The 27,502-nt window shown below is 35.7% G+C and overlaps 1 protein-coding gene across 5 annotated transcripts in view; it reads left to right on the top strand.

Moving 5' to 3' along the window:
• Positions 1–27,502, top strand: part of SLIT2 (slit guidance ligand 2) — a 257,918-nt gene that overhangs the window by 164,219 nt on the left and 66,197 nt on the right. For all 5 annotated transcript variants that reach the window (XM_067298185.1, XM_067298183.1, XM_067298186.1 and 2 more), the window contains exons 7-12: positions 2,508–2,579; positions 5,304–5,467; positions 7,834–7,972; positions 24,786–24,857; positions 25,385–25,456; positions 25,983–26,054. In XM_067298185.1, coding sequence (XP_067154286.1) covers positions 2,508–2,579; positions 5,304–5,467; positions 7,834–7,972; positions 24,786–24,857; positions 25,385–25,456; positions 25,983–26,054 — 591 coding nt within the window. The remainder of the gene's footprint in view (positions 1–2,507; positions 2,580–5,303; positions 5,468–7,833; positions 7,973–24,785; positions 24,858–25,384; positions 25,457–25,982; positions 26,055–27,502) is intronic.

The following is a 27,502-nucleotide window of genomic DNA, read 5'->3' as shown; positions in this document are numbered from 1 at the left end:
ATGTGTATTTCAAAAAAATCAAGTGTCTTTTGCAGTTTTTAATGCCTGCAATTTTTAGCTCTAAAAAGCTCGTCCTTGCCAGTCGAAGTCCGTGGTAAAAATTTCACATTGTCTTCAATGAATACAAAAAGAATAAAAAAGCTTTGTAAAAATAATAGTATGCTGAAAAGTTGGTAGTTAGAATTTTGTGTGTGAATATACCTATTAGCGTTATTCAGATATGTAACTGGATGTTCATTGTCTTGAATGTTATATGATAAGCAATGATATAGAGGAAAATACATTTAAAAAATTTGGGATAGATATTTTGAACAATATGGAAAAATATGCATCTAAAGAAGCTTCTTTTCAAATATATATTAAAGAATGAAAGATATGTAGATCAGACCATAATTTATATGCTCTGAATAGTTTATAAAACTGCATATTTTTTTCATTTAGACTTACTCTATCTAAGCATGGAAAGTGTACCTTACTTCAAAATATAAGAATATTATAAACCTTTCCAATCACTGGCAAAGTTACTTAGCCTGCAGTCACAATTTGAAGTATTTACCAGAGTAACAGGTCATATATTGGGGAAATCCTTGCAGAATCTTAGAGGCTGTTAGTATTAAAGATATAAAAATCAACCTGAAATCTGGACAATTTTGAGAGATAAAAATAATTGCAGACACAATCCTCCCTACTTGTGAATTCTCTAGCAGTTTTCTGTAAAATCTAATTTTTTCCCGTTTCTCTTTCTCTTTTTTTAAGAGAAAACCAGCTATACTGGGGAAATAGCAACTATGGGAAAATATATAGTGCTGCCATATTAAAAAAATAAAAGCTTCTGAAATTTTCAAAAAAATGTCTTTCAATTATCACACTCTTTGCAATAGTATGTAGCGGTTCTAGGTTAAAGAATTGCTTGCTTTTGTTGATTACAAATCTGTACTCCAAACAAGTGTTTTGGTCATCATATAGAAATAGTCATGGTTTAATCAGCTATATATCCCTTATTACTACTTCTGATGGTTTTCGGTGCTCTCACAAAAATAAATTAATAAATTATGCATACACAATAGGAATACGGGCAAAATGAGGGAAGATACAAAGAGTAAGTCAAACATCAAACACCTGCAACTGAAAATTAAAATATTTGTAGATATCCTTTTTTTAAATAGCTAAGAGCTATGGAAATATGTACTGATTTCTCTTCCCTTCATTGAAAAGATATGATTTTAAAACCTCTTTAAGAAGTCATGCAGGAAGAGCTATGGGCCCTGTTGCTTTCCGTTTGGACTTTGTAAGAGAATCCTACAAAGATCTGCTGACTGTCATTTATTCGCTAAGGCACCTTTTGTGGTTTTATCCACTCAGCCATTTTTATTGCTTCATTTTTATTCTGTTTTTAAAGAAGGCATGATTCCACCCATCTTTTTTTTTTTTTCCTTTTGATTATTCTCCTCTTTTTTATGTATGCCCTGAGAGCATACAAGAAGATGGCATATGCACAATGAAGAAAACATTTAGGACTTGGAAGGAGTAAGCATACAAAGGTAAAATGCAGCACACTGCACCAGTAATTAACTGCTTGGTTAATGTGGAGGTATAAAGTCTGATTCTATTCAGGGTGCTGTGAATTTACCTTTTTGTGTTTCAGGATCACAGAGTACTTTAAGATTCATTCACAGATAAAAATTCAAAGATTTATTGAGCACAAATTTCACTTTTTGTTTTAAAAATGAAGTAAAACACTTTCTTCTTCAAAAGAGACAAAGGTTTGCTCAGTAGGAATTATTATTTATTATTTATTAGTGTTATGTGCTTAAACCCTAGAGAACATTCTCTATCCTGTTCTCATGAGTAATCTCTAAGTCAAAACTGTAAATTATATCACTCGTTTCCTTGTTCTCAAGTCAAGCTTGTTTGCATTTTATATGCAGCCTAAAGATAATAACTAACTGTAGGATCGTTCGTAAAGTTTCATGATCTTTACAAATATCATTTGCTGTGTATGATAGCCAACAATGTATTGACTTAGTTTTGTTCCTACTTCCTATCTGAGGTTCTAGGTACATTGTCTAACATTTAAGTTAATACTTTGCCAAAGTGTTGAGATTCCTGACTCCTTCCATTGTATAGAAGAAGGACTGCTATCGTTCATGCAGCTCTGTGTCATCTATAGCAGTTCTGTTCATCAGGATGACATTCTTAGCCTTAATTCCATAGATGTTCTTCACCTCTGTGGAAACTCTCTGTGGCTGCTCTAGTGGTTCCTTGTGAATCATAGATCACTGGGGACTCAAATTACACAGCATTATTAATGGCACGGTCAAACCATAATGCTTTAACAGAGATTGAATTTGGAGCCAAAGTAGATCTCAAAGCATGGGCTTTTTCCTTATATCCATCCTAAAAAGCAGTCCACTGTGTTCTTCATTAGCTGTTTTTTTTTAAAAAAACATAGTAAACATGACATAAATAACTATAGCTTGTTAATATGCTTCTTCTTGATTTCACAGCACTCTCAACAATAACAACATCACTCGACTATCCGTGGCAAGTTTCAATCATATGCCCAAACTCAGAACTTTGTAAGTAGTCCCACTGAAACTAGCTGTCACTGTCATCAGTTCAGTGTGTTCATCATACCGTTTTTTCTCTGCCAAGTTTTGTCAGTGGTCTCTAAATATGTATATAGGCAGGGAAGGAAAAAGCTTGGTTAAAAAAAGTATTGAGGCCAGTGTCGTGTGGTTGTGAAGTCTCTGTATGTGTGTATGGCAGATAATTCTGAAACATAAAACCTTTCAAAAAAAGCTGTGACCCTAAAGCTAATATGCAGGGCTCAGGAGATGAAGAAGCAGTTGCATCCTTTTCCATCCAGTTTTCAGGTTGTGGGATGGCAAGGTCTACAGAAATGTTTTCATGGCCTTTTCCCAACTCGGGTTTCCATACAGCTACATTCATTCTGACAAAAAAGATGGGGTAGAGGGGTGGGGTGGGGGGGCGGGGAGGTTTCTCCTTTGTATGTTAGAGCTGCATAGAGAAAAAAATTGATGTTTTTTGAAAGTCAAAAATTTGTTTTACTTTGAGCTATTGAATGGGTCACGTTTCATTTAGGAACATGGAAGAATCTTTGATTGGCTGTCAGATGTGATAAATGGGAAATCTTTATGCTTTTATTACTGTACTGCTAGCAGACCTAATTAAACTAAACTGGCTCGCCAACATTCTTTGTAACATAAAATTATAGCATCATCCGGTAGTGCTATTATAATTAAGGTTGTGTCAGCATTTACAATAAGGTCCCCATTTTTAGAGGTTATGACTTTCACAGACGTACTGTTCAGGCTACTAAAACAAACAGCGAAAAGTGTGTGTATGCAAGTGATACAATTTGGGATTATTTTGTTTTCTTTCTTTTGTATGTTTATGTGGGACTAAGAATGAGGGTATATTGTGTTAACTAACACAGCCAGATTGTTTCAAGGTTTAGTCCTGAGATTCTGTTTCAAATAGGATTTCCAGTGGAGTGGGAATCAAAAAGAATGGGATGTTTCTATCAAAGTTCAAGAGTAGCTCTTATTGTTAAAGAACTAACTATAGAAAGAAGCCTTTTACATATGGGGGGGTTACACAACTATTCTGAAAGCAGTAAGGTTATTCACCTCAGTTAACATAATGTTCTTAACTGAAGAAATTTCACACAGATGAGTAGTTCTGTTGATTTCATAACAGTATGGTAACTATTCTTGCCTGAACAAATACAGTATTTTTTAAATTGTGTTGGCTATTGGCTTTTGGTGGCCTCATTTATATTTTAAGAATAGAATTTCATTCCATTCTTTCGGGTCTGAGACCAGAAAACATAAGTCTGTTCTTCTTTCAAACCTTCAAATACAGTTTATATTTTGAACAATAAATTGTAGTGAATCATGTAGCAAGTTTTGTTATCATTTATATTTTTGTGGGTTATTTTTTGAAAAATTATTTTAGAAACAAAAGAAAATGGACTGTAACATGACTGTATGGCTGTACAGGGCTGTAACATCCCATTTGCAGTCAGAATATGCTTGTATAACTGTATTGATTTCAGTGGTATTAGTTCTGATTTGCAATGGTGTTCTTGCCTACAGCTGGACACAGATTGTACTGAATGAGTGTGCTGTTTTGTGAGCTATATTTGAAAAGCACCCACACAAGAATCAGTAGAGGAAAATACATTGCCTATAACATTAATTTCTAGTGATTTTTTTTTAAGGATGAAATAGTTAAAATCTCTTTTTTATATTGGTTTGTTACACATTTCATGTTGCTTTGCAGATTTTTTATGCATTAAGTAGACTTCTTGTCTAAAGTCTGATTTTCTTGTACTTCCTTTCGAGTTATTTAGTTAGGATTGAGCATATCAGCTAAAAAGGACCACAATGACATTACTCTGTTGTGGATGATTCTGAGTAAGGATTTGATTTATAGCTGTGGATGTCCTTTTCTATAGCTTGAGAAAATATAAGAGCCAGAGAAAAGTAATTTACCTAATTTAGTGAATACATTTGTCTCATATTTTGTCAATGGCAAAGTGCTTTTTGCCACTTGGCGAGGAGCCATGGTTTTGTGTTGGTCACTGCCAACAGAGAGGCGACTTGCTTAATTCCATTGCTTGCTGCCATTTGGTCTTTTAATTTCAAGCATTGCTTAGAACGTAGGTCCTTAGGAGCCAAAAGCAGCTAATCTCCCTTTCTATGATTATACAAATCAGCAAAGGGATGTGAAAGAAGGTGTTTTATATTGAGTTATTACAGTGTCTTGTTCAGCAGAAAATGAATATGACCTGTTAAAGGGATTTTCCAGGCTGTTTCTATAGAGATTAATAATGGCCAGACTTACAGATATGTCTAATTGGAAACCAAATCTTTTATTAACTTTTTTTTCTGACCGTATATTATCACCGTAGGACAATTTACTTTTGACATTTTTGTCTTATTCACTGCTTGTAGAGATCTGGACTAAAGAATTCCACAGCAGCTTTCAAGCTCTCATATATTTACTTCTTTCTTTAGGCAAGAGAAAAGAAACTATAGATAAGTTATTTTATTAGTTAGCCTTTATTTCTTTAATGAATTAGACCACTGCTTCTACAGCTTTGTATATTAGCATTTAACTCTCAAACTTTCAATGAAAGATGTGAAAAATCGATTCCTCATCAACAACTTTTTATGAGTAAATCTTCATAGCTGGTTGCTCAAGGGCACGGGTTTGGTCGATTCTGTGCTTGTTCTTCCTAATTTAAGTGCATTGACGTGTTTCTTCCCATTCAGCCGACTTCACTCCAACAACCTCTACTGCGATTGCCACTTGGCCTGGCTCTCGGACTGGCTGCGGCAGCGGCCCCGCGTGGGCCTCTACACCCAGTGCATGGGCCCGTCCCACCTCCGTGGACACAACGTCGCTGAGGTTCAGAAACGGGAATTTGTCTGCAGCGGTAAGGGAAACAAGCCGTCTCACTGAGTCCTGGCTGAAAACACCCGTAGCAGCAGTCCAGCACGCATTGCTAGTGCGCGGTGCTACGCAGTCTCGCTAGGCTCCTAGCTTTCTTGTAATTGAGGTGCTAATTTTTAGTAAAAAAGAAACTAATCTCTTTTTTATCAGCGTTTGTCTTGTGTGGGGGGGTGCTTCTGTTCTTAGAAATTTTGTGTAAGTGATTCATTCACACAGAATACATAGCCCCCTATGGATACAATTATGGGGGAGGGATATGGAAAATGAAATAAAAGGTGCACTGGTTGAGACCACAACCTTTTGTAATAAGAAGGTCTGCCTTTTTAACTTTGCAGGCTGTTGGGGTTTTTTTTGTTGTTTTGTTTTGTTTTTCTGCAGTTTAAATAATGTTCTGGATCCCCAAATAACTTTCTGAATGTTACTGGTATGCTTTAGTGCATTAGGTTATTTTCTGGTATGAAATAATGAAATGACTAACAGTTCATTACTAATCACATTTTCTCTATTCATTTTTTTCCTTTATTCATATCTTCTAGATGAGGAAGAAGGCAAGTTTATCTTTCTTATTCAAATGTTTTTAGCCTCACATTGAAAATTTTTTGTAAACTGACTACTGTTTCAAATTTCCTGAAAAACATTCAAAAATAGCTAGAATATGGCTATCTGTATTTTCAGTGATTCAGCTGAGTTGTTTCCACTTGTTGATTTTTACATATCCACAAAAACCCTCTTGAATATGCCAAATTTTGCAGAGATCTATTTGTTCAAAACAGTTTTATGCAGAGCACAATGTTCTGTCCTTGTTAAACAGCCTTTAATATCAAAGTTTAAGGCACTGCCGTGTTAGCAATAACATCCATTTTTACCATTAATTCTGCCTTTACACACACTTAAAAGGATTTCCAGAAAAATCGCTTCATATACCTTTTTTGTAAGTGATATAGTTGTCGAGTTCAACTGTCAATAGCAGATTTATAATTTGGTGATTATAATGGTGATTTTGAAGAGAGAGAACAACCACTTTTTTTCCCCACACTCTATTTTTATTTAATAATAGCAGGCCAAATATTTTCTGATTGTTAGAATAAAAAGAATAATATGGGTTATTAGTGGCAGCTGTTTGTACCATTGTAACACATACATAAATGTGAAATCAAATTATTATGTTATAAACTACTATCCCAAAACACTAACTTTTTCAATAGAGTAATTTTAAAACTTGATCAGTTGTTACTTTGAGTTGTAAGTAGGAAGAGCACTAGCCACAGCAAGTTTGAAGTGATCTTATTTACATTATCAGTGTACCCTTTCTGTGTTAGAATATGATATTAAGCATAGTGAGAGAGATCTTAGAATCAAGCTATGATTTCAGAGTCAAGAAGTCATTTCCTGACAAATGCAAAATTATCTTCAGCTTTCTTAATTAATGAAAAAGAAAGAGAGTTTCATGCCTTTCTCAGTCAAAATCAATGCAATAATGAGTGCACTACTGAATGTATTAGAAAATGTGCAATCTATCCATTTCCAGGAATATGTAATAGGATGTTTTACTTCTTAAAACATTTCTAAATGTGAAATTAGTAAATTTAAATGTGATTATAAATGCTGACTTTAACATAAAACACAAGAACCTGAGGAAAAAAAAATCTGCAAGTTGTGTAAATTAGCCACCTGAGTTAATATGACCAGTAAATTGTGGGAGGAATGAATCCACTGAGCTGACACAGAGAGGTGAAAATATGAGCTGTGAAGTCAAAGCTTCTGTTTATTTGTGTGTGGTTTGGTGGAAAGGTCATAATTCCAAAATTGTCTGTAAGTGATAGGTGCACTGAAGGACAATACTCAAATTAAGTATTTGTGGTACAGAACATAATTAGCAAGAGCAGAGTTTCTGTGTTTGTGGCAAAGTTCATTCATTTCTGTTGATAATCATTTTTAATACTACAGAGAATTCTGAAAACTAAATAAATCAGTAACAGTTTTTTAAAACCACAAAATAAAGAAAATGTATCTGAAAAACAGCCTGCACTTTGAGCACATTTAATTTTCCCCAAATACTCTTCATTAAGAAGATGATTCTGACTGTGAGATGTTAAGCTGAGAAATGATGAAAGGGCTACCAGCTAGATGAGCATTTTTCTTTCTTCTCTCATTGTTGTGTCAACATGTTGCTATTATTTGGATATTTTAATTAATGGAATTCAAATGAGCTGATTGGCTAAAATGTTTATAAGTTCTGCCTTCCATTTTTCAAGGGAAGTGTAAAATGTGATGTTTCACTGTTGAAATAAACTGGATTACTGTTTGACAGTATTGTGTAGTTTTAGGAGAAACGCTTTTTTTTTCCAGGTCATCAGTCTTTCATGGCTCCCTCCTGCAGTGTCTTGCATTGCCCTACTGCATGCACCTGTAGTAACAACATTGTGGATTGTCGTGGGAAAGGCCTTACTGAAATCCCAACAAATCTTCCAGAAACCATTACTGAAATGTGCGTAATCTGACTTTTTTTTTTTTTTTTTTTTTTGCAATTAGCTTGTAGAAAGCAGTTTTTCCCTTGTGTTCATTTTGGTGATTCTTATAAGTCAATGCATTATATAGGGTGAGCATTTTCAAATATAAATTCAAATGCAGAAATAAAAGGTGTATGCAGGTATATGAAAATATTTGTGAAGACTTCTATATTCTCTTATGAATTTATTTTATATGTACTAGTCACAGACTGCATTCTGAGATGGTTTTAAAAGAGTTTATGAATACTGGCTTTTCCAGATAGAGCAGAAGGGGAGCTTGCTAGCACCGGCAGGGACTCAGCAACATGAGCATCTTTCTTCTCCAGGGGCAGGAGAGGCAGCGTTTTGGAAGGGAAGCTGTGAGTTCACTTTAGGGAAATAGTGGGAATAGTGCCTGATGGAGCAGGGCAGATGAACCAACCTGGTAAGAAGGGTCTTGAGTCAGTATCTGGATAGAAGTCGATGAATTAGGGAGAGTATTCAGAAGAAAAAGCTTTTGAGCATCCTGATAGATGCTGGGAGATGCTGTTGGGTAAGAGAGGTGATAAGAACAGAAAGTATCCTGGGCATTCATATATTTGTTGTACGTGACAGTCTTCAAAATTTGAAAACCGACCTCCAGAATGAGATTTTAAAAAACAAAGTAGAATCTTATGGTTTTAAGGCAGTCTCATGGCTTTTTGAAATCTGACCTGTGATTTTGAACTTTACAGGATTGGAACTACTGTGTTTTTTTCTTAGGATCTGAATAATAATCATAAGATTTTCAGTTCATTATTATTGGTGTTAAAACTGTGACCTGGCTGACCCTACCTGACCCCTGATTCAGTCATTCAGCTGTATAATACGAACACTTCTTCTACCTTTCACCATTCTCAAAAGAGAACCCTCCACTTGCAAATAAAGGCACTGCTGCAGAAAATCCATGCACAGTGCCTGGGAAGACTGCGCAGACTGTTTTCATTATTTAGTGAGCTGTGTGCTGGTTTGTTTTACTTGCATGTGTACATCTGTGTGCATAGAGAAGGGGAAAACAATTACAGGAAAGAAGTAGGGAGCATGTCTCAAACACTGTGTTTCTGCTGCCATGCAGCTAGCCAGTGAATGCTGATTACAGGCACTGGAAGCCTGACTGGCATCACTAGCTTCTAGACCTACATAGTTTAGTGGAGGTACATGCTAACATCTGCATTCCCTTGAGAAATTAGGTGCTAGAGACTGCAAGGGTCTTCCTGAATCTTTACTTTAAGGGTCATCACTCCCAAAGAAATTATATGATGTAGGAGTTACTAGTTTACCCTGAACTCGCTGTTGAAAGAAATGAGCTACAGGCAAGAGCAAACAGAGGTTTACAGAATGGAAAGTAAATACCACACTTTCGCTGTTTATAAAGTACTAGGTGAAAGACAGCAAAAGGAAAGCAAGGAAAGAGAAGTCTGCTGAGATTTTCTCAGTGAGTTTTCTTTCTGTCTTTTTCTGAAACATTGTAGAAGATCACCTAATCCTCAGGATCGAGACAGGGACTCGCTCTCAGTGCACATCTTACATCTTCAGGAGAGACTCCTGGGTTGGGGAAGTGTACTAGCTTTTGTAGCTGATAACCGTCTTTGAGGCCTTTCTGCTCTTATTTCTGTCTCCCTTCACCCCACCTCAAGAGCTTCTAAATCTTTAGCTCGGGAAAGTACTTCATCCTCTCTTTCACTAAAGTATTCACTGTACTTCCTACAAAAATACTGATGTGTTTTAAGCATGGACTGGCATGATTTTCAGCTATTTATTGGCCTGGAGAGTAAAAGCAACTATTATATAACAACTGTTCCAGCATTTGGCCGAACGCTTAACAGATTGCTAACCACCGAATGTTTCCTGCTAGACCAGGCAGTGTTCAAATCCTAGTGAGACCTTTTCACATTTTGAGCTCTGTATTCCATAAAAATGAAATACATGCAGATGTGTGTGTGCATATGAATGTATACTGTATATACACTCAAATACTGTATTATAGTATATATAGTTTATAGTAATATAGTATAAACTATATGTATACTATGTATGTGTATATACTATAGCTAGCCTATAAGTGCTGGCTTAAAAAAAAAGCAGATCACAGTATTTTGCACAGTTAAATAACAGTATTCACGTCATAAGACCATATAAACATACATTTATTCAAACCCAGTGCAAGAAAAGGTAGGACATTATAAAGTCAAATTTTAAGAACTACTTTAAGTTAAACAGATATATAGCAGTGAATGCCTTTATGACAAGAAAAGTGTTCTTCAGTGATTGACTTAGTTTTCAAGTAGATATGAGGACTGAGAAATTATTTGAGGCAGTGGTAGACTGCACTTACCATACAGTAACAACAAAAGTTCAAGTTGATAGGAAAGTAAGGAGAGAAATGTATAGAAGAAAGGGTCGTGAAAGGCTGTGAAAGTGAGTGATAAACTCAGTGGAAAAGTCAGAGTAGAGGATTTTGTGAGTATTTGATGAGAATGACATATCTTTGCTGCTTACTTGCCAATAGGTTGAAGAGGAGGTGAGATTTTGGCCAATATGCTTATTTTAATTGTTGCATGGGGAAAGCCTTACGCTTACTTCACCAGTTGCTTTAATATGGAAAATAATTAATGATGGCTCCTGTATTATTGTTATGGGTGACAAGTATATCTACCAGCTTAGCATCAGAAGAGAGAGAGAGAGAAAGAGAGAAAAGAGGTTGGAGAATGTAAAAGAAGAGTAAAAGAAGGTTTTACTGATATTAGACTGAGAGAAGCATAGGAATAGTCAAACTGGATCAAATCAGTAGTACACCCTGGCCAGTGGTCTGCATCATTTGTCCCTGGCGAATGTTTTGGAAGCAGCAAGGAGATGATTTCTGAAGTAAAATACGAAATAAAAATATCAAATTCTGAAAGGTTTCAGAAAAAGTTTTTCCTTTGAAATGTCAGATCTGCTTTAGACCATACTATGTTCTTAATCTTGATGTTATCTTAAGCTAATACATTTATGGGAGGGTTCAAAAGATGTGATTCCGGTTTAAAATATAGTCTTTTTAAATTTCATTAATTTTCCTTTGTCTTTATAGTGGGAGGGAAAATGCATTAAGGTTAATAATTTATCCTGTCACCTTCTATTTTGCATTCATCTCTTCTCTAAACTAAGTATTCCAAGTCTGTTCAATCTTTTTCAATGCCAAAACCTTCCATGTCTTAATCAATCTCCTCCCTTGTCTCTGAACTCTGTTTTCAACTTTTTTTTTGACCTGGAATGACCAGAGTTGAATACAATATTCCAGATGACAGTGAACCATGAGTTTGTACAATGGAATTTTAGTTTTCTTTCATTTGCCTTACACACCCTAATTCTCACTTGCTTTCCCTAACTGCCAATACACATTGCGCCATGTTTTCCAATGAACTGTCCATGAAGAATCCAAGGTCTTTTTTCTTAGCTATTACCATTTCTTCAGAAACCAGAAATTATTTATAGACATAATCCTACTATTCCATTCACATACATATAGTTTTACATTTCTTAACACTGAATCCAGTCCTATGTTATTTTTTTAAGCCCCTCTACAAAAAACTTGTCACCTGTGCTCTTAACTGACATTCTTATATTAAAGTTATCATACAATAAAAGAGTTCAAAACTTTCATTTCTAATGAAATGCTTAGCAACTTTTTTATATCAATTCTTTACAATTTGATTAGATTAGAATGATTGTATTCCATAAAATTATCTGTTTTTTCACTTATTCTTTATATGAAGCTGTTGTCAATATGCCAAAATGGTAACTGCCAGTAAACATTTGAAGAGATGGGACCATGCTGTCACAGCAGCATTGAGAGCACTTAGGAGCTGCTGAACACAAGGCAGAAGGGTGTAATGAGCATTGTATTTCCACCTCCGTTATACAGCTCCCACGCACATAGCCTTATTATCCCGTTCACCATTTTAAGCGCATACTTTGGCAGGAGCTCACCCATTCTCGAGGGGAGACAGAGAACTGAGCTGAATCCCTGTTGTTTTCGGAAGGACTTAGTCTTAAACAGCCAAATTATTATTTGTTTAGTGTTTTTATGATACCACCATCACAAGATTCTAGTGCACACCATAGGAAAATTGGCATCATACTTTTATTTTACATGTACCAGATGTTCTCGATTTTTTTTCAGTATTTTTTCATATATGTCAGATTTTTTCTGCATTTTCAATTGAACGTTGTCATCTGGTTTTCTAAACATATTTCATTGACAGGAACATTTGAAAAATCTGTAATGTTTTTTAATTCTCTTAGTCTGTACAAGTTTCTCTGCTCTACAATGGTAATATTTATCAGCTGTATATAGTCTGTATTTGCAGAGTCTGGTGCTCGGTTCTGCCAACCTGTTATGTTGTACTGCAGCCAACTTGATGGTCCACTAACACCTCTGGGGTGTCTTTCCTACCTTTTGTCTTTCCTGCGATGTGTCTTGTGTGAATAGCCTTTTCCTTTGAGGCTGAAGTTAAACTTTGTTTTCAGCTCTCCTTTATAGAGTTGCTTAAAACTTGACAGCTAATTTTTGAGAGATTTTATTTCTCCATCCATTTCTGCCTCTTATTTACTTGTTATATGTGCAAAAAGTTACTCTTAACAGGAACAAAATCCTTATTTAGTTTTTGAAGAAGGTTCATAATCCAGTCATTTTATCTTGTGGTTCTTGTAAAGGTTGCCCGCAAGATATGTTCCTGGTGTTCTGATATTTTTCCATGTACTCCACCCATTTCTTCCACCCTTTCTCTCAATGGGAAGCCTGACCTCATTCAGCCCCTCAGGAACTTGTGAAGCGCTGATTTCTCCCTCTTTGCCTGACACAAACTTCCTGTAGATAAAACATTGTCTGATCTGCTGCTGCACCCAAATACTTTGCATTCATTACATTGTCGGTCCATCTGAAGCAATGCTGCGTAAAATCTAAGTGGCATTAATAATAATGTTGTTCTTCTCTATCCTTCTGGTTTACGCAATTATACTATAGGTTTGAACTTGTAGATTTTGTGCTTTTTTCTTGCGATATGACAAACTAACCTGTTATCTAAATAATGTGCTAAAAACCCCTTTCAATGGAAAATTTAATTTCTTAAGTATTGAACATTGGCAATTTTAATTTGTGTAAAATTTGGATATCAGTGCTCTGTGTTAGCTCTTTGGGAAAAGTAAAACAAAAGACTTTTTGTGTAGACTCTAATACTGATCTCATGGGTTCACATTGCTTTATTTCTGCTGGACAACTATTTGGGGGTGTCATTTTAATACAGTAGAACTATGCTGTCTTGTCTGCTGACAGCTACTGCCTCCCTAGCAGAGCTGGCAAAAGAGGATATATGTGCTTGCACAGCACTGCAGCCACCCTGTCCCAGCGTTTGGCGCAATAGCCTAGTCCATTGCTGAAAATTTCATTTCATTTCCCTTTTCAGAAAATTTTATGGGATGCTGTTTCCTTGGCATGCTCTGTCTGTTGAACTTAATCAGCTCCAGTGTCTAATGCACTTAGCATTTCCCTTCTTTGCCATACAGCTCATATATTGAAGGCGTTAAAGATCATTCTTAAGGTTCTAAACTCTTTAACCCATTTTAAAAAATGTAGTCTTTCTAATGGCTATCTATAGTGTTTATCAGCCTCTATGCAGGCCTCTCTTGCACATTTTAATTTTTTCGCACTAGTAATTTCTTTTCACTTAGTTGCATCTTCAGATTCACCTTCCACGTCAAAATTCTTCCAATGATCTGTAGGAATAATTCTGGTTTCCGTAGAATAGGGACTCTTTGGCACATGTTCAAACAGAAATCCTTAGACTATCAGAACAGCAACCCAGAAGTGATTCTACTAAACTTACTGATACCTGCTCTCACAATGTTATGGAGGAAGTGGCAGGCTCTTATTCCAAAAAAGAGGCCAAAAAGCCATTAATGAGCTGGGCTACCTTATGAAAATGTTCTTCCTACATTCTTCTGATTTTCTCTTCTCTTCTCTTCTGTGGCTCGAACTGCCAAGCAAAGCAGTTCTAAAACCTCTTTCCTTACTGTAATGTTATGAATAAAATAAAAAAGTACATTTGCCATAAATGTTTGTGAGGGTGGTACTTTAATCAGAAAAGAATGACCTGCTCTGATGACCACAGCTTTGTATAAATGATTATTTAAGCAATCAGGCATGGAATTAAATTGATTTTTTTCTTCAGTTTTGTTTACATGAAAACCATTTAAGTAATCAAAGGAAGGATTTAATTGATTTTGCTTCTTTTATAAAAGGTTAGCAGTCATTACAATGGTATTTTTGCAGGAAGGTTTGCTGGGGTGGAGGTTGACTGGTGGGTTTCCACTGTCAACTAAGCATTTTGTATAACTTACAAATAAGTTGTATAAATAATTTTAGTCTTTGGAAGGGGCAGGAAAGGCCCTGAAACACATAATACAAGAAATGAAAAAGCATCCAGGAGTCAGCAATTTTAACAGTTCACCTTTATTACAGAGTGTAGTGAAAAGTCTGTGAATTCTTGGTTACCGTGACCTTCAAGATAAAGCTCTTTCTACTGAATGGAGCTTTGTAATGTTTGAATACCAAAAATGGAAACTGGACAGTTGTTCCATGCTAACTTTATTTATATTTCTGTTGGCAGTTTCCTAATTTGTCCCATCCGTCTTGTCTCATCTTCCTAGTTTTTACTGTTTTTCTTCATGTTTTCATCTTCTTCCATCTCATTCTATGTCACATCCTTTTTTTTTTTTGCCTATATCTGTCAATTAAAGATTGTGTGTTATGTCCTGCACTCAACTACATCTTTGTGAGCCCTGTGATATTAAGCAGGATTAAAAACTCCTGAGACTGGTTCTCACAACCATATTCAAATTATATTAAGGGAGAAGGAAAAAAAAAAAAAAAGGAAAGGAGGGGAAAGGAGAGCTCTCAGAAACAAGGTCTGAGAGAACTGAACTTGGCAAATACTGTTTAACCAAGATAGAGTGAAGAGTGACCTGATCACACTGCATACATTGGGAAACTGCTTTTTGTAAATTCACAATTTTATGTGAGACTGTGAGCTCTATGTATGTATCTTTTCCAAGCTCAGCTTGGCATCTGTACAGTTTTACCATTTTTGTTGTCTTTTAAAATTCATCCTTAGCTAAAACTCCAGAGTAAAGCCTTAGCAATAAATGGTTATTGAGCTGAGCGACTCTTGCATTAAGATGCAAAAATGCATAGCAATATGCTTCTGAGAGTGGCCCTTTACAGAGAAAAGTCACTTGGGAAGGATTTAGGCCCATTTATTGAGGACAGTTCAAAGAGTCACATAACAGGGAAACTAAAACATAGGAGAAGAGGCAGTTTTCTCTGTCTATTTTTGGCAGCTTAAGTTGTGATTCAACTATCTACACTACCCTGATAGAGATGAGAGCAAACCCTGCCCTTTCACAGCTTGGAAGGAATGGGTATGAACTCTGAGGGTGGGGGATACAGTAAGTTAAGAGACATTATACTGATGAAGGCCATTATTTTCTAATGTCTACATTTATTTCCACTTTCTGCTTTAAATCAAAATGATGATGTTTTTAGGAATCCTATGCAGAGTCTGTTATCCTGTATATATCATAGCTCTTAAAGAGTTAAGCTGTCAAACAGAAGTCTTGCACATCCAGTGAAGTTCTGGAAAGGTTTGTCAAGTTAATTTCTGTACATACTTACATACAGACATGTATATAGTCATTTGTCTTGTTTCACTATATATTGTTAAGATTTTTAGTAGGTTGAAGAATCCTCTATTACCACATCTTTGTTTGCCTAAAAATTATGTTAGCCTTCCCGTGCTTTGGGGCTAAATAGATGGATCTCTTCAGTCTCTCACTATAAAATGTTTTTCAACCTTTTAATTATAATTGTGGCTCTTCCTGAAACTTGTCTAATTCATCATAATCTTTTTTCAGTTTCTGACACCAGAACTGTGTACAATACTGCCAATGTATGCAGGTGTCAAGTGAGAAAAAAAGATGTCTACTTATGGTTAAAAAATTAGTTTCACAGTATTCAATTGCTTATGAATAACAATCCGTACTTCAGTCAGTAGGAAGCCAGAGAATGTGCCAGTATATCAGTTTGAACTTTCAGAAATTGCTTGGATGAAATAAAAAGTATTTCTAGATACTTAATTACATATCTTGTGGGGAGGTGGCCATTTGCTAAATGTCCCTTTGACAAATTTACATGATTCAGCTCATTCTCATCTCTTAATCTAACATTTCAAACTTGAGCAACTTCATATAGCTGCCATATTTTTTTAAATTAACATTTTTCATAAATCTTATCTTCTTCCCTCCCCCTAAATTATACTGGTTCAAAGTCCTAAATGTAAAGTAGTCTAGAAGAAGCACTATGGTTTTAAGACTAATTCCTAGTAACGCATTGGATTTGATGTTCAAATTTTTTACAACTGGATTGGGGAGGCATTCCAGTTTTTCAGTGAAATTTACAGCTTTTCCTTCTGTTTTCCTTAAAAGTTACAGCATTTTTATGTCCAGAAGCTTATATCAAATAAGATTACATCATTTTTAGAGGTTTTAAAAATGTATTGGTTACATGCTTTTCCTTTCCCTAGACATTTGTTTCAAAGACTTCACAGGAGTAGGGCTTTATTTATGGAGGAAGACTCAAAAAAGGCCCAAATAAAATGAAAATATGTGGTTCATAAAGCTGACGTGAACCTGAAATTTTGGTATGAATATACACGGTGACTGAACTGGTTCTTGTTCTGCCACACCTAACTTGTAAGACCATCTTTGTTTCAATCAGTTCTTGTATTGCTTGGTCATACTTTGTCTACTTATTTTCTATACCTGGATCAGCCACCTAGTGCGTGTGCAGCCCTCGCTGAACACCAGCCTTGCAAGTAGCTGCATTAAGTACGAAGTGAAACAGAGCAGGGCTGTTCCCCAGCCCCAAGAGCAGGTGCTGCAGTTGGCTGCACTCCTGCTCTTGGGAGCTCTTGTCTTCCTCAAAACAGGGCGGTCTTCCTCCAATTGCTTGTCGGATGGGGTCCTCGGTCCGCGCTGCCTCCCTGACTTGCCCGTTCCTTGTCCCAGAGAGAGCACGAAGGCCCCGGCCAAAACCGTGCCGGGGCGCTCAGGGCTGTGCTGTGCCCGGCTGAGTTTGCTAATGCAAACATGGTCATTAACTTCATGAGTCTTTGCATGAATGTAAATCTAATACCACTTCATAATTTTACTAGAAGGGGTTTATGGCTCGGCACTGCGTATCAAAAGTATGTTCATCTGTGGAATCAATGTGGAATCAGTCTGTGAATCCAGGCCTTTCTACATGCTTGTTTTTTCAGCTGTCAAGCAGTCGCTACCTTTAGCAAAAGCAGTATTTATGCTCATTGCAGTGTGAAACAAAACATCTTGCTCGTTTATCAGAAATATAGAAATTTGATAAAATCGGAATATCTCTCAATTTATGCATACAATAATTAAATGTGAAGAAGGAAAAAAATGCATCACCTGCTAGGCAATATATTGAATAAATGTGGAACACACAAAATTCAGCAAAGGAATCTGCTGAGGCACTTGACTTCTTTGCCTTAGTATGTTTAATGTGCCAATCCAGATTTCACTGAATTACTGTTATCCTTGCCATTCCAACCGTGATTATTTCTTAGGCAAAACTTAAAATATATTCCATTTAACTATTTCAAAAATAGCTGCTTTTGCTATTTTGACAGCTAATCCTGTCTGCTTAGCAAGCAACAAGAGAGAAAAGAAGTGATTTGTTATGGTCTTATTCAAATATCTTCCTAATCTGTAAATTACCTGGAAATCATGTGGCTTTATATCTTTTTTTTTTTAAACTTTCTTTCCTCAGTTGGCAAATGTAGAGATTTCTGTATGTAGAATACTTAATCTGTTCTTTATTAGCATGTGTTTTATGCTGTCATTATTCAAATCTTTGGACTTCTTCATACCCTTGTGTCCTATCATAAAAACTAATTTAAATTTAGAGGACACAGGGTAATTTCAACAGTCAGGAGGATGCAGCAACACAGAACACAACAACTGGACAAGCAGCATGTATTCTAAAAGGATAAGGAGGGGGTATTTTTGTGTGAAACTTTATATGGAGAATATTGGCCGGCATACTGAGCTCCAGAGATTCGGATTCAGTCCTTGATTTAATCTCGAATTTCTGGCACATCCCGCAGTGGAACTGGGGCTGTGGCAGGGTATTCTGCCTTGAAGGCAGGAGTAGAAAGGAGCAGCTTTATGGCCCTTAGGCAACTTGCTTTCTGCCAAAAACTGAGGGGTAACCCCAGTGACAGTTTCCAGAAACATTGTGGAGCCAGAATGAACACCATTCCACCACGAGGGGTCTTGTGCATGTTTCTGATGGGCTGTTGAAGTGGGGAAGGTACCTTTAAGGACCCCTTTGTACTCCATCAAGGGAAAGAGAAGAACTCAAGTGTGGAGTAAGTGAATATTTTATACAGCGTGAAAGGAAGCTGGAGAAGGCCCATCTAGCTCTTCCAGAAAAACCGTCATAGATATCTGACAGCTGTGGCACGCTCCAGAGATGCTGTTACTCTTAAATTTTTTTTTTTACATATGGCTCTTCACTACTCATAACATTTTCTCAGCAATAATGTAAGCGAAGTTACTGAAAAAGAAACTATAGATATTGACGTCTCACTATTTTGTTTCATCATCAGTCAGTGAAATGCTGTCTTCAGTATGTAAATGCTGCTAAATGCATGTCTGTGCAAGCAGCAAAGGTTTGTGAAAAGTGTTCTCAGTTAAAACATTTCATTTACATTTTTGTGATAAATTGCTGGTGTAAGTTCATGCAGCATTAACAGATAATGAGGACTCCTGCCTGCCTGTCTTTCTTGCAAAACAATGAGATTCCTGAGCTTGTGTTTCTGTTCAGTGAAAATGTTTAGCAGGCTTGAGCCAACAGTATAGCAGGATTACATCTATTTTTTTGTGAAGTTAATACAGTTACCCTGCACAGTTCCAGTAGCTTTTGTAGCGTAACAGCTCTTATCATGAATAGGCTAATTAGAGAGGCTTTAACTTGACTTTAGGTAACTTAGGCTAATTGCAGTGAAGCCATACCCCGACAGTTGCCATAGTACTGAGCATCAAATTCTTAAAGAAGTGGTGCATTTTGCTACAACCTGAATCTGTAAAAATGAAGGAATGTAAAGCCTTTCATCATTAATGCTTCTGTAGAGGTCAGAGCACGAGATGATCTTTTCTGTGATGAAAAATTAAACAAACGCAGATTTGAGACTTGCTTTTGAGTAAATGCAATGAATTGTTTAATAGTTTTAGAATGACAATCCTTGCTGGTTTTTTGATGGAACGCAGGCTATAGAGACCTCTATCATTTGTAGTCAATCCCTAGAGGAAATATTTGATACAATTAGCATGGATGTTAACAGTTTGGCAAGCTATAGGGCAACATTAACAGTGATTTTTTTATATGCAAATATTTAGCAAACTGTCAACCAGATTTATTAATACACTGAATTAGAGCTGGGTAATTCTAGTACAAGTAATATAGTAGTTCAAGATACATCTTTTGTTGTGTTAGACATGGATGATAGAGCAGATTTCTGCAGAATTCTTTTGCTGCTAAAGTTAGAAGCGAAATTTAGTAGATATAAATGCTTTGGAGGTGCAGTTGTTGAGAAAGGGAGAAAAGGTACTTTTTTTAATAGCCTTGAGGATCCCTGTAGCAAAGGGAGACCATTACTGCTTCCTTACTTTAAAAACAAACAAAACCCCAAAAAACTGGCAGATGTTATATATGATGAGAGATGTGTTGGCTGTGTATTGCAGTTCTTCAGATTCAGGAGCTGCACTGAATCCCATCACTGAAATCTATTTTCTGTTTTCTGACAGCTGTTTTTGCCATTTACTTTAAAAGCAGATGGGGAAAATGCAAAGAAGAGTTGTCAATTTTATTACCATGTATAATCAGCATCTGTGCAATACATCAGACTCATTGCACAGCTTACACTTTCTTCTCTGTAGTAAAAATTCTTCTGGGGGTTCTTGACAAGCTTCTTACAGACTTTTTGTAAATGAGAAGATGTTGAAATTAAGAGTTTAGATCAATTAAATGCTGAAGCCACTAACCTGACCAAATTTGCTTAATCAAGATGTTATATCCTGTTTTTTTGAAAATAAAATGCATGGTTAATTTACTGTTTGATATTCAAAGTCACATTTTCTTGAGGAATATGATTCATTTTATCTTTACTAAATACTGTTTTTGATCTGGTGCTGACCCCTTAGCAATCCTGCCTAATGCGTTTGGGTGTATCTATGCAGTATAAATTTTGTACCTTTCTCTGCCAAGCAAGCTTAGTGTATTGTACCCCATCTGCATAATTTAAAATAAAAATGCTTCTGTAGAGAACTGGGTCTTCTTCATTTCCAGCTTCCCCTCTTTCCTGGTGCAGAAGTCTTTCATAGAAATGACTTTTTATAATGGGAAAATAAGCTAGTTTAAAAGTGTCAGTGTAAATAAGCATGTTGTCTGTCCCTGTAAGTGCAGAAGCAGTAATCGGTAGTGGTGTGCTGCAGGCTTATCGTAGAGCGCGGTATCATCCTGCAAAGTGTCAAGTGATTTACATGTCACTGGGCTCTCTGGGGGACGGGTAGGAAGTCTCCAGCTGCTCGCTGGGGACCCAGTTTTTTTGATTCGGTTAGGAATCACAGCTGGAGAAGCACCTCTTTTTCTCAGAATAGAAGGTGGTTGTTCGTTATGGTGTCTGCAGTCATGAGGGGGGAAAAGCTGTAGAAAAAGAAATATATACAGTACATTTCCTAGATAGGAGAAATTAGGAAATGGTCTTCAAAAATGTTTCAGAGGTTTCAAACAGTTTGGCAGTGTTAGAAGACGGTAAAACACTTATGTATTGATGCGGAACTTCTTTGAAGTGAAACACTAAAAGGAACAGGAGACTTAATACTAAGAGCATTAATTAGTGTTTGTGTGGTGATGGGCAGAGTACTTCTTATATGGTCAGGCAGTGCAAGCTTTGCTGAAGCATGTACTTAACTGTATTCCTCCATTATCTGATCTTATTAAATAGGCTACTAAAATTGACTGTGGCTTTTGAAAGAGAAACCACCAAGGCACTGTTTATGATACATTGATGATCATTTATAAACAAAGAATGACTTCTTGGATGACTTTGAAAGGAGATGTGATGCACAAAATTTAATACAAGTTCCATGGAAAAATACTGATATTAGCTTTTTGTTCTTCTGTAATATAATGGCACTTCTGGCCATGTCATTTGTGAGCACTTAATAGCTGACTTTTTCAGCAATAGATAACTACAATCTGCTCTATTCCAAAATTTAAAATATTTCATTTAATATAAGGAGAGTTTTTAATTACTATGAATTTTATCAGAAGAATGCAAATTTCCTTTAGATATTACTCTATCTTTGCTTTGTGACCCTGGAATATATCTAATTAGATTTTTCATGGAATGGTGGATGCAAATTTGCAGTCTGTGAAATTTAGCTTATTCTAGGAAGATAAAGCAGAAGATTAGAGGATAATAAAGCCTGCAAACATTAATTTGATTTACTTTCTTTACTGCCAGAATAGGATATAGAAGATTTTTCTTCTGTATTTATATAATCTCATTTCTCCTTTCTTATACTAATCTAATTTTCTAAAATGTGATGTGTTTTAGTGTGTACACTTTGGCATGAATTAATAGAAGACATGCTTAGATGATCCTACTATGACAAATCCTTTATCCAAAAGAGCTTGTAAATTTATCCCAGTACTACACACTCTGTCTATGAGACTGTAAATTTTTCACTAGAAGGAAATGTTAGGTAAAGTTGACATGGAGTTCATTTTTACATATCTACCAGTGAACTTGTAGTTCATTCTTTAGAACTGCTAGAAAATTACCTTTCAGAAATACACTGTAGGATTTTTTCTTTTTTTTTTTCTTCAGGTTTTGGACCTGTAAAATTTGTAGACAAATTCGACAGGAATAAATTAAATCCACTATTCCACCTTCTAACAACAAATGTCATATATATATAACCTGCTAATTGCTTTAGCTTATGGAATTAATATATTTGTTGATTAAAAGAATAAACTGGAAAATACTTTTAGTTTAAGTGTTTTACCGTAACGCTAGACCTTGTTCTTCTCAAGTTACATGCCATATCCTATCTAGTTAACTGAGATCATTAGAGGCTTAAAGATAGGTGAAGCAGGCTGGAGCCCTCCAGCACGAGCTCACAGATCTGGACATCATGAGGTGAAAAACAGCATCTATAAATGAGGCTTGTGACAGACTCATATGGGACCCTTGCCACTGCAATATCTGTCTTTCCCATATCCTCATACCCATTTTTCCCCAATGTGTATCTTTCCAGCAGCTCAAGTCCTCCTCTGTAATATTGCCTAATCCTTTCCTGTCCCCTCTTCCCCCCTCCTTGCAGTCCTTTGGACATGCCTTTCTTGCTTCCCTGTGCAAGGCATTTTTTGGCTGGTTTTCAAAGCTACACACCTGATAAATGTCCGGTTCGGCTATCCCTGGTGGTCCAGCAGTCGGTTGCTGCCAAATAGCATGTGTAATAGGAATGGATGGGTAGCCGCCATTCCCTTCGTGGCTGGGCTAATTTCATTTCTCAGCTCCCCCCATTGCTGTTTGGGTGGAAACTTAGTATTTGCGGCTTTTACCTCTCTTTGACCTAGCTAGTTGGTTAGAGAACTAATGACATAGTCTTTGTTTTCTGAGGAAACTAACCTAAAAATGGAGTGCAAGAGCAGAAAATACTTGGTTTTGGTCTAAATTGTTGACCTTTAACTTATTTTTACCTATTCAGATGTTTGCTTTCCGCACCTACCCAAGTGTACTGGAGAAGAGTAGCCTTGTCCCTTCGTAGTCTGGTCACTGCTCCTGGTCTCAGGCAAAATGCGTTTCATAGGTCCGACAGGCTCAGCCAAGGGGACCAAAGCACACGAAAGGATGTTCAGTTTATGGAAAAAGTTAACAGTCCTGTGCCATGGGAGCCTTTGCAGTGTTTAAAATATACCTGAAAACTGTAGCAAGGTGGCAATATTTTCTTAGTGAAGAACATATTTAAATATGAACTCTGCCTAAAACAGCTGTGATGAAGTGAGATTCTCTGTGTGTCAGGAAGGCTTTTTTGTAGCTTTTTTCTTTCTTGGCTTCTTTTTAAGCCAGTCAAAAGCAAATTTTACAAAAACAAAGCATGGACAGTCTTAAGAGATTTTGAGTATTAAATGTATAAATATCCTAATTTGAACAAAATTCCACAAAGGCAGCAAAAAGTCTTTCCTCAGCCAAGCTATAGCTGTAACTAATATACTGCAATCTCTAAAGAAACTTTACTAAAATAATTATTGTTAGAATAGTTTCTTGGAAAGGCTTAGTCAAAATTAATATATGAGCTTATTAGTTATAACATAAATTCATACATGCACACACATTTGTCTCTGTATCAGAGCAAAAGTGAAACAGAAGAGAGTTAACAGAATAAAGGTGAAAGGAAAAAAACTAGAATGATATAGCTGCATCTAGACTTAAAAGGGCTTTCTGACTAAAATTCTGAGCAGATGACTGAGTAATTTCTAATAGTGCAGTAAATTCTATAGAATTTTGATTCATTACATGAAATAGATTTTTGGCATTGTCCTTATATGCATAGATCACAGTAAGAGTTGATACCTGTGCATGAAAGAGGGAAATACAGAGTTTACTAGCTAGGCATAGTACATATATTTGAATAATACCATATTTTCCTCTTAGAATATTTATATTCAATAGTTTAATTCTTTTATGTTTACATAATAGACTATTCTATGCAGTCATAACTGTTGATATACTGTGTTCTGCAAAGAAGTAGCTCCTACTTGAAATGTATTCATTATTGAAGCTGTTTTGACTTGTTGGCAAATGGGCCATAGGTTTCCCACATGCAAAACTCTGAAACTTTTAAAAATTTGTGGAAAACTATTTCTGGGGTAAGTTTACACTTTGGAATGTGGCAAGTTTCGGTTGCAGACACTATACATATAAAGCAATTGTGGCCAGTAACATAAACTAGATTTGTAGATAAAATATTTGTTTAAATAAGTTGGAAGTGTGACTGTGCGGTTCTAGTATTATAGCTTTAAAAAATGTGCTACCTACTGTATCTAAAGAAAGCATTTATACATGTTTTAAAAATGTAGCATTTGCCTTATTGGAGGTAGCAACATATGTTATTTGTTCTGTAGGAACATTCCTTTCTGCTTTCTTATGATTTACATATTTGAATGATTAATTCACGAAAGACTTTAAAAATTTCTAAATAAAACTTGCCATAAAAATTGCTGTATGTGAATCGTAAATTGGGAGTCAATTAACACTTATTCAAATTTGAAATTTTTGATGACACTTCTAACTTAAATTATACAAAAATTGTATGTACTCTGAAAATAAGTTTTCTTTATATACAAAATGAAATTGGACCTTAATTTATAATATTACAATCTATAGGTTAAAAGAACGTGTTTTGATAATCAGTCTGATTTTTTAATGAAAACTGGAATGAAATGGCCTTGTTTCTCAAGATAAAAATTATACTAAAATAGAAAGCACAAATAGACTTTTTTGTTAAAGTTTATCTCTTCTAGTTCATTATGACTTAGGTTGCTCTATGGCTTAGTTTTTATATCTTTATGGTACTGCTATTCTTTTGCAGACGGTTAGAACAAAATTCAATCAAGGTCATACCTCCTGGAGCTTTCTCACCATATAAAAAGCTTCGAAGAATGTAAGTACACAAAATTTTGCACTTAAATTAAAAAATATATATATTAAACAGGTCAAGGTCATATAAAGAAACTTCCATCAATGTGTGAGTACTTAAGAAAGTTTGATTGCTAGAAGATTAACTAATATGGCATCCTGACACTAAAGTAGCTTTGTCACGTTAAGCGTAATGGTTTGTTACCAAGTACTGAAATTATTTAATGTTTATGCATAAAGCAATATGTGACTGTAATGAACTTCAAAAAAGCAATTAATGGGGACATGCCACTGTCATTTTGTAATATCTTTGAGGCTCTATATTCCTGTGGCCATAGAAAACAAATAACTCTTTATAAAAAGTGTGCTTTAGCAATTAGGAAAAGTAAATCTTTCAGTCATTTTTTCAAGAATATTCAGTCCATATTTAACCATGCATTTTGTTTCAGTGTTTCTCTCTCCTTTCCACATCTAGTTCTAACTACATATTATTTTAATGGTTGTTATTTTGAAATAGCATGAATTAATTGAATCAAATCTCATTTTTTTCAGTGACCTGAGCAATAACCAGATCTCTGAAGCAGCTCCAGATGCTTTCCAGGGTTTACGTTCGCTCAACTCACTGTAGGTATCAGTCTGATATGTGAAAGCAGAAACAAATTTCTCATATTCTTTTATTATATTCAAATGATGTTGAATTTTTGGGTCTCTGCAGAATTTTCATTTAAATTCAATCAATTCTGAAAGCTATAAAGATAATTTCAGGATGTCAGAGTGATAAATTGTATCACAGCTATACACTAAAAATGTGTGTTTTCTTGCAAGTATGTTCATAGTAAATAGTTGAACAAAATCAAACACTTTCATTCCCTAGTGAGTTGTTCTTATAAACAGTAACCCACTTACTAATGTCCCTTGGTAAGGCTGTAAACAGTGAGGTGCTGATTCTGCCCTGAGCTCTTTGGGCCACACACCTTCAGGGAAAACTGTGATCCTGCTACTTCACAGGACCATCAGGTTCTTACAAATACCAAGTTGTTGTTAAAATCATTCAGGAATAGGGAATTTTCTTTCTTTTGTACATTCAAAATCACATAGCATATGCCTCTCATAATAGCAGCTTTGTTTGCTTTATTATTTTCTGTTATAGTGTCCTCTATGGCAATAAAATTACAGAACTTCCAAAGGGCCTCTTCGAAGGACTCTTTTCTCTGCAGTTGCTGTGAGTATTTTTTCATATTTATTCTCTTTTAGGATAACTGGGAAAGGGAAACTTGATGAAAGATATATAGCTGGAGAAGAACTGGCAGGAAATCCTGCATGCAAGATCAGAATATAATTAAATACACACACACACACGCACGTGTGTGTGTGTGTGTGTGTGTGTGTGTGTGTGTGTGTGTTAAAGCCAAAGGAGTCAAGACTGTTGTAGGCCAGCTTGCCATTTGTCCACAAATTTATCATATCTCAATTAATGTCTCAGCCTAAAATGAGTAAAAAGAAATATTATCTTATAAAGGATTTATAATGATAAAATACGTAAGATACAACACCTTCCTTCCCTGTAAACAGAAAATAGCATGTATAAAGTGCAGTGCGAACCATGGCAGAAATATCTGGATGTGTTATACAGAGGAATTATGTAGTGGAAATAGTATGTAATTGTATTTTTAAGTTGTACCTGTATAAGAACAGAGTTGCATTGCAGTTTCATTGATGACTTTTAATATTTTCTGAGACTGTTCTGCATATAATTCTTTGTCTCTCTGAAGTCCAGCTGCTATTTCTTTTGACAGTTCTGAAATTCCACGTGTAATCTTATAAAGCATTTCTATTTAGATTTCATATTGGGAGTAAAGAGGGATGTCGTGGTGATACGTTTATCAAATATTGTCAAGATTTAGCAGAAAAGGCTGTGCAGTAGTTGTACTGTGTAAAAGAGATTTGTGAAATAGGCCATAAAACACTGGTGGTGTTTTTGGAAGAAATTGTCCCAGAATCACTGACTTGTTATTTAAAGATTGATGAATTCTGTAAATAACTTCTTCCCACTTGCCTAGAAGCATTTAATGTCCAGACTTTATAGTGAAGTGATCGTCAAAATGTCTTTTATTAACAACTCAGAAGAAGCTGGCAAAATAGTAAGTTAATACAAGGAAAATGTAAGTTCTAGCACCACCTAGAGGATTACATTTGATTTATTTTTGTCATGGACTAGCAGAGTAATGGGGGGGGAGGGGTATGCTTTCCTGTAGTCCTTTAGAGAGGATTTAGTTACAATAGCATATTTCTTTTTTTTTTAATTTAAGAGACATCTTTCAACTACTGTTTATTCTCTGTAAAAAAAAATCCATAGTTTGATCTATTTTGCATGGACAATATTTTTCAATATCAGAAAAAATCTACTTTTACTTGCATGGTGAAGCTATGTTTATCAAAGCATTAGTTTTCAAATCTACCATTGCATCTGACCGGAAATAGGAAGAAAATCAAAATATTTGGTCAGAAGACTCCAACCAGTTGAATGACAAAATTATTTTCTCTTTGGTTTTAAAAGCATAAAGGAGTTGGTTTGTTTGTTTTAATTTTAGAAGCTTGGGAGGTACAGGAAAGAAAAGGTTCCCTTTGAAGATGTAGAGGAAAAGGGATCCAAGACAGATTTGGATATAT

The sequence above is a fragment of the Apteryx mantelli genome, chromosome 5, assembly GCF_036417845.1.
Source record: "Apteryx mantelli isolate bAptMan1 chromosome 5, bAptMan1.hap1, whole genome shotgun sequence".
NCBI classification, from domain to species: Eukaryota; Metazoa; Chordata; class Aves; order Apterygiformes; family Apterygidae; genus Apteryx; species Apteryx mantelli.
Note: the sequence above shows the minus strand (reverse complement) of the source record. Positions and strands in the feature narration are given on the sequence as shown.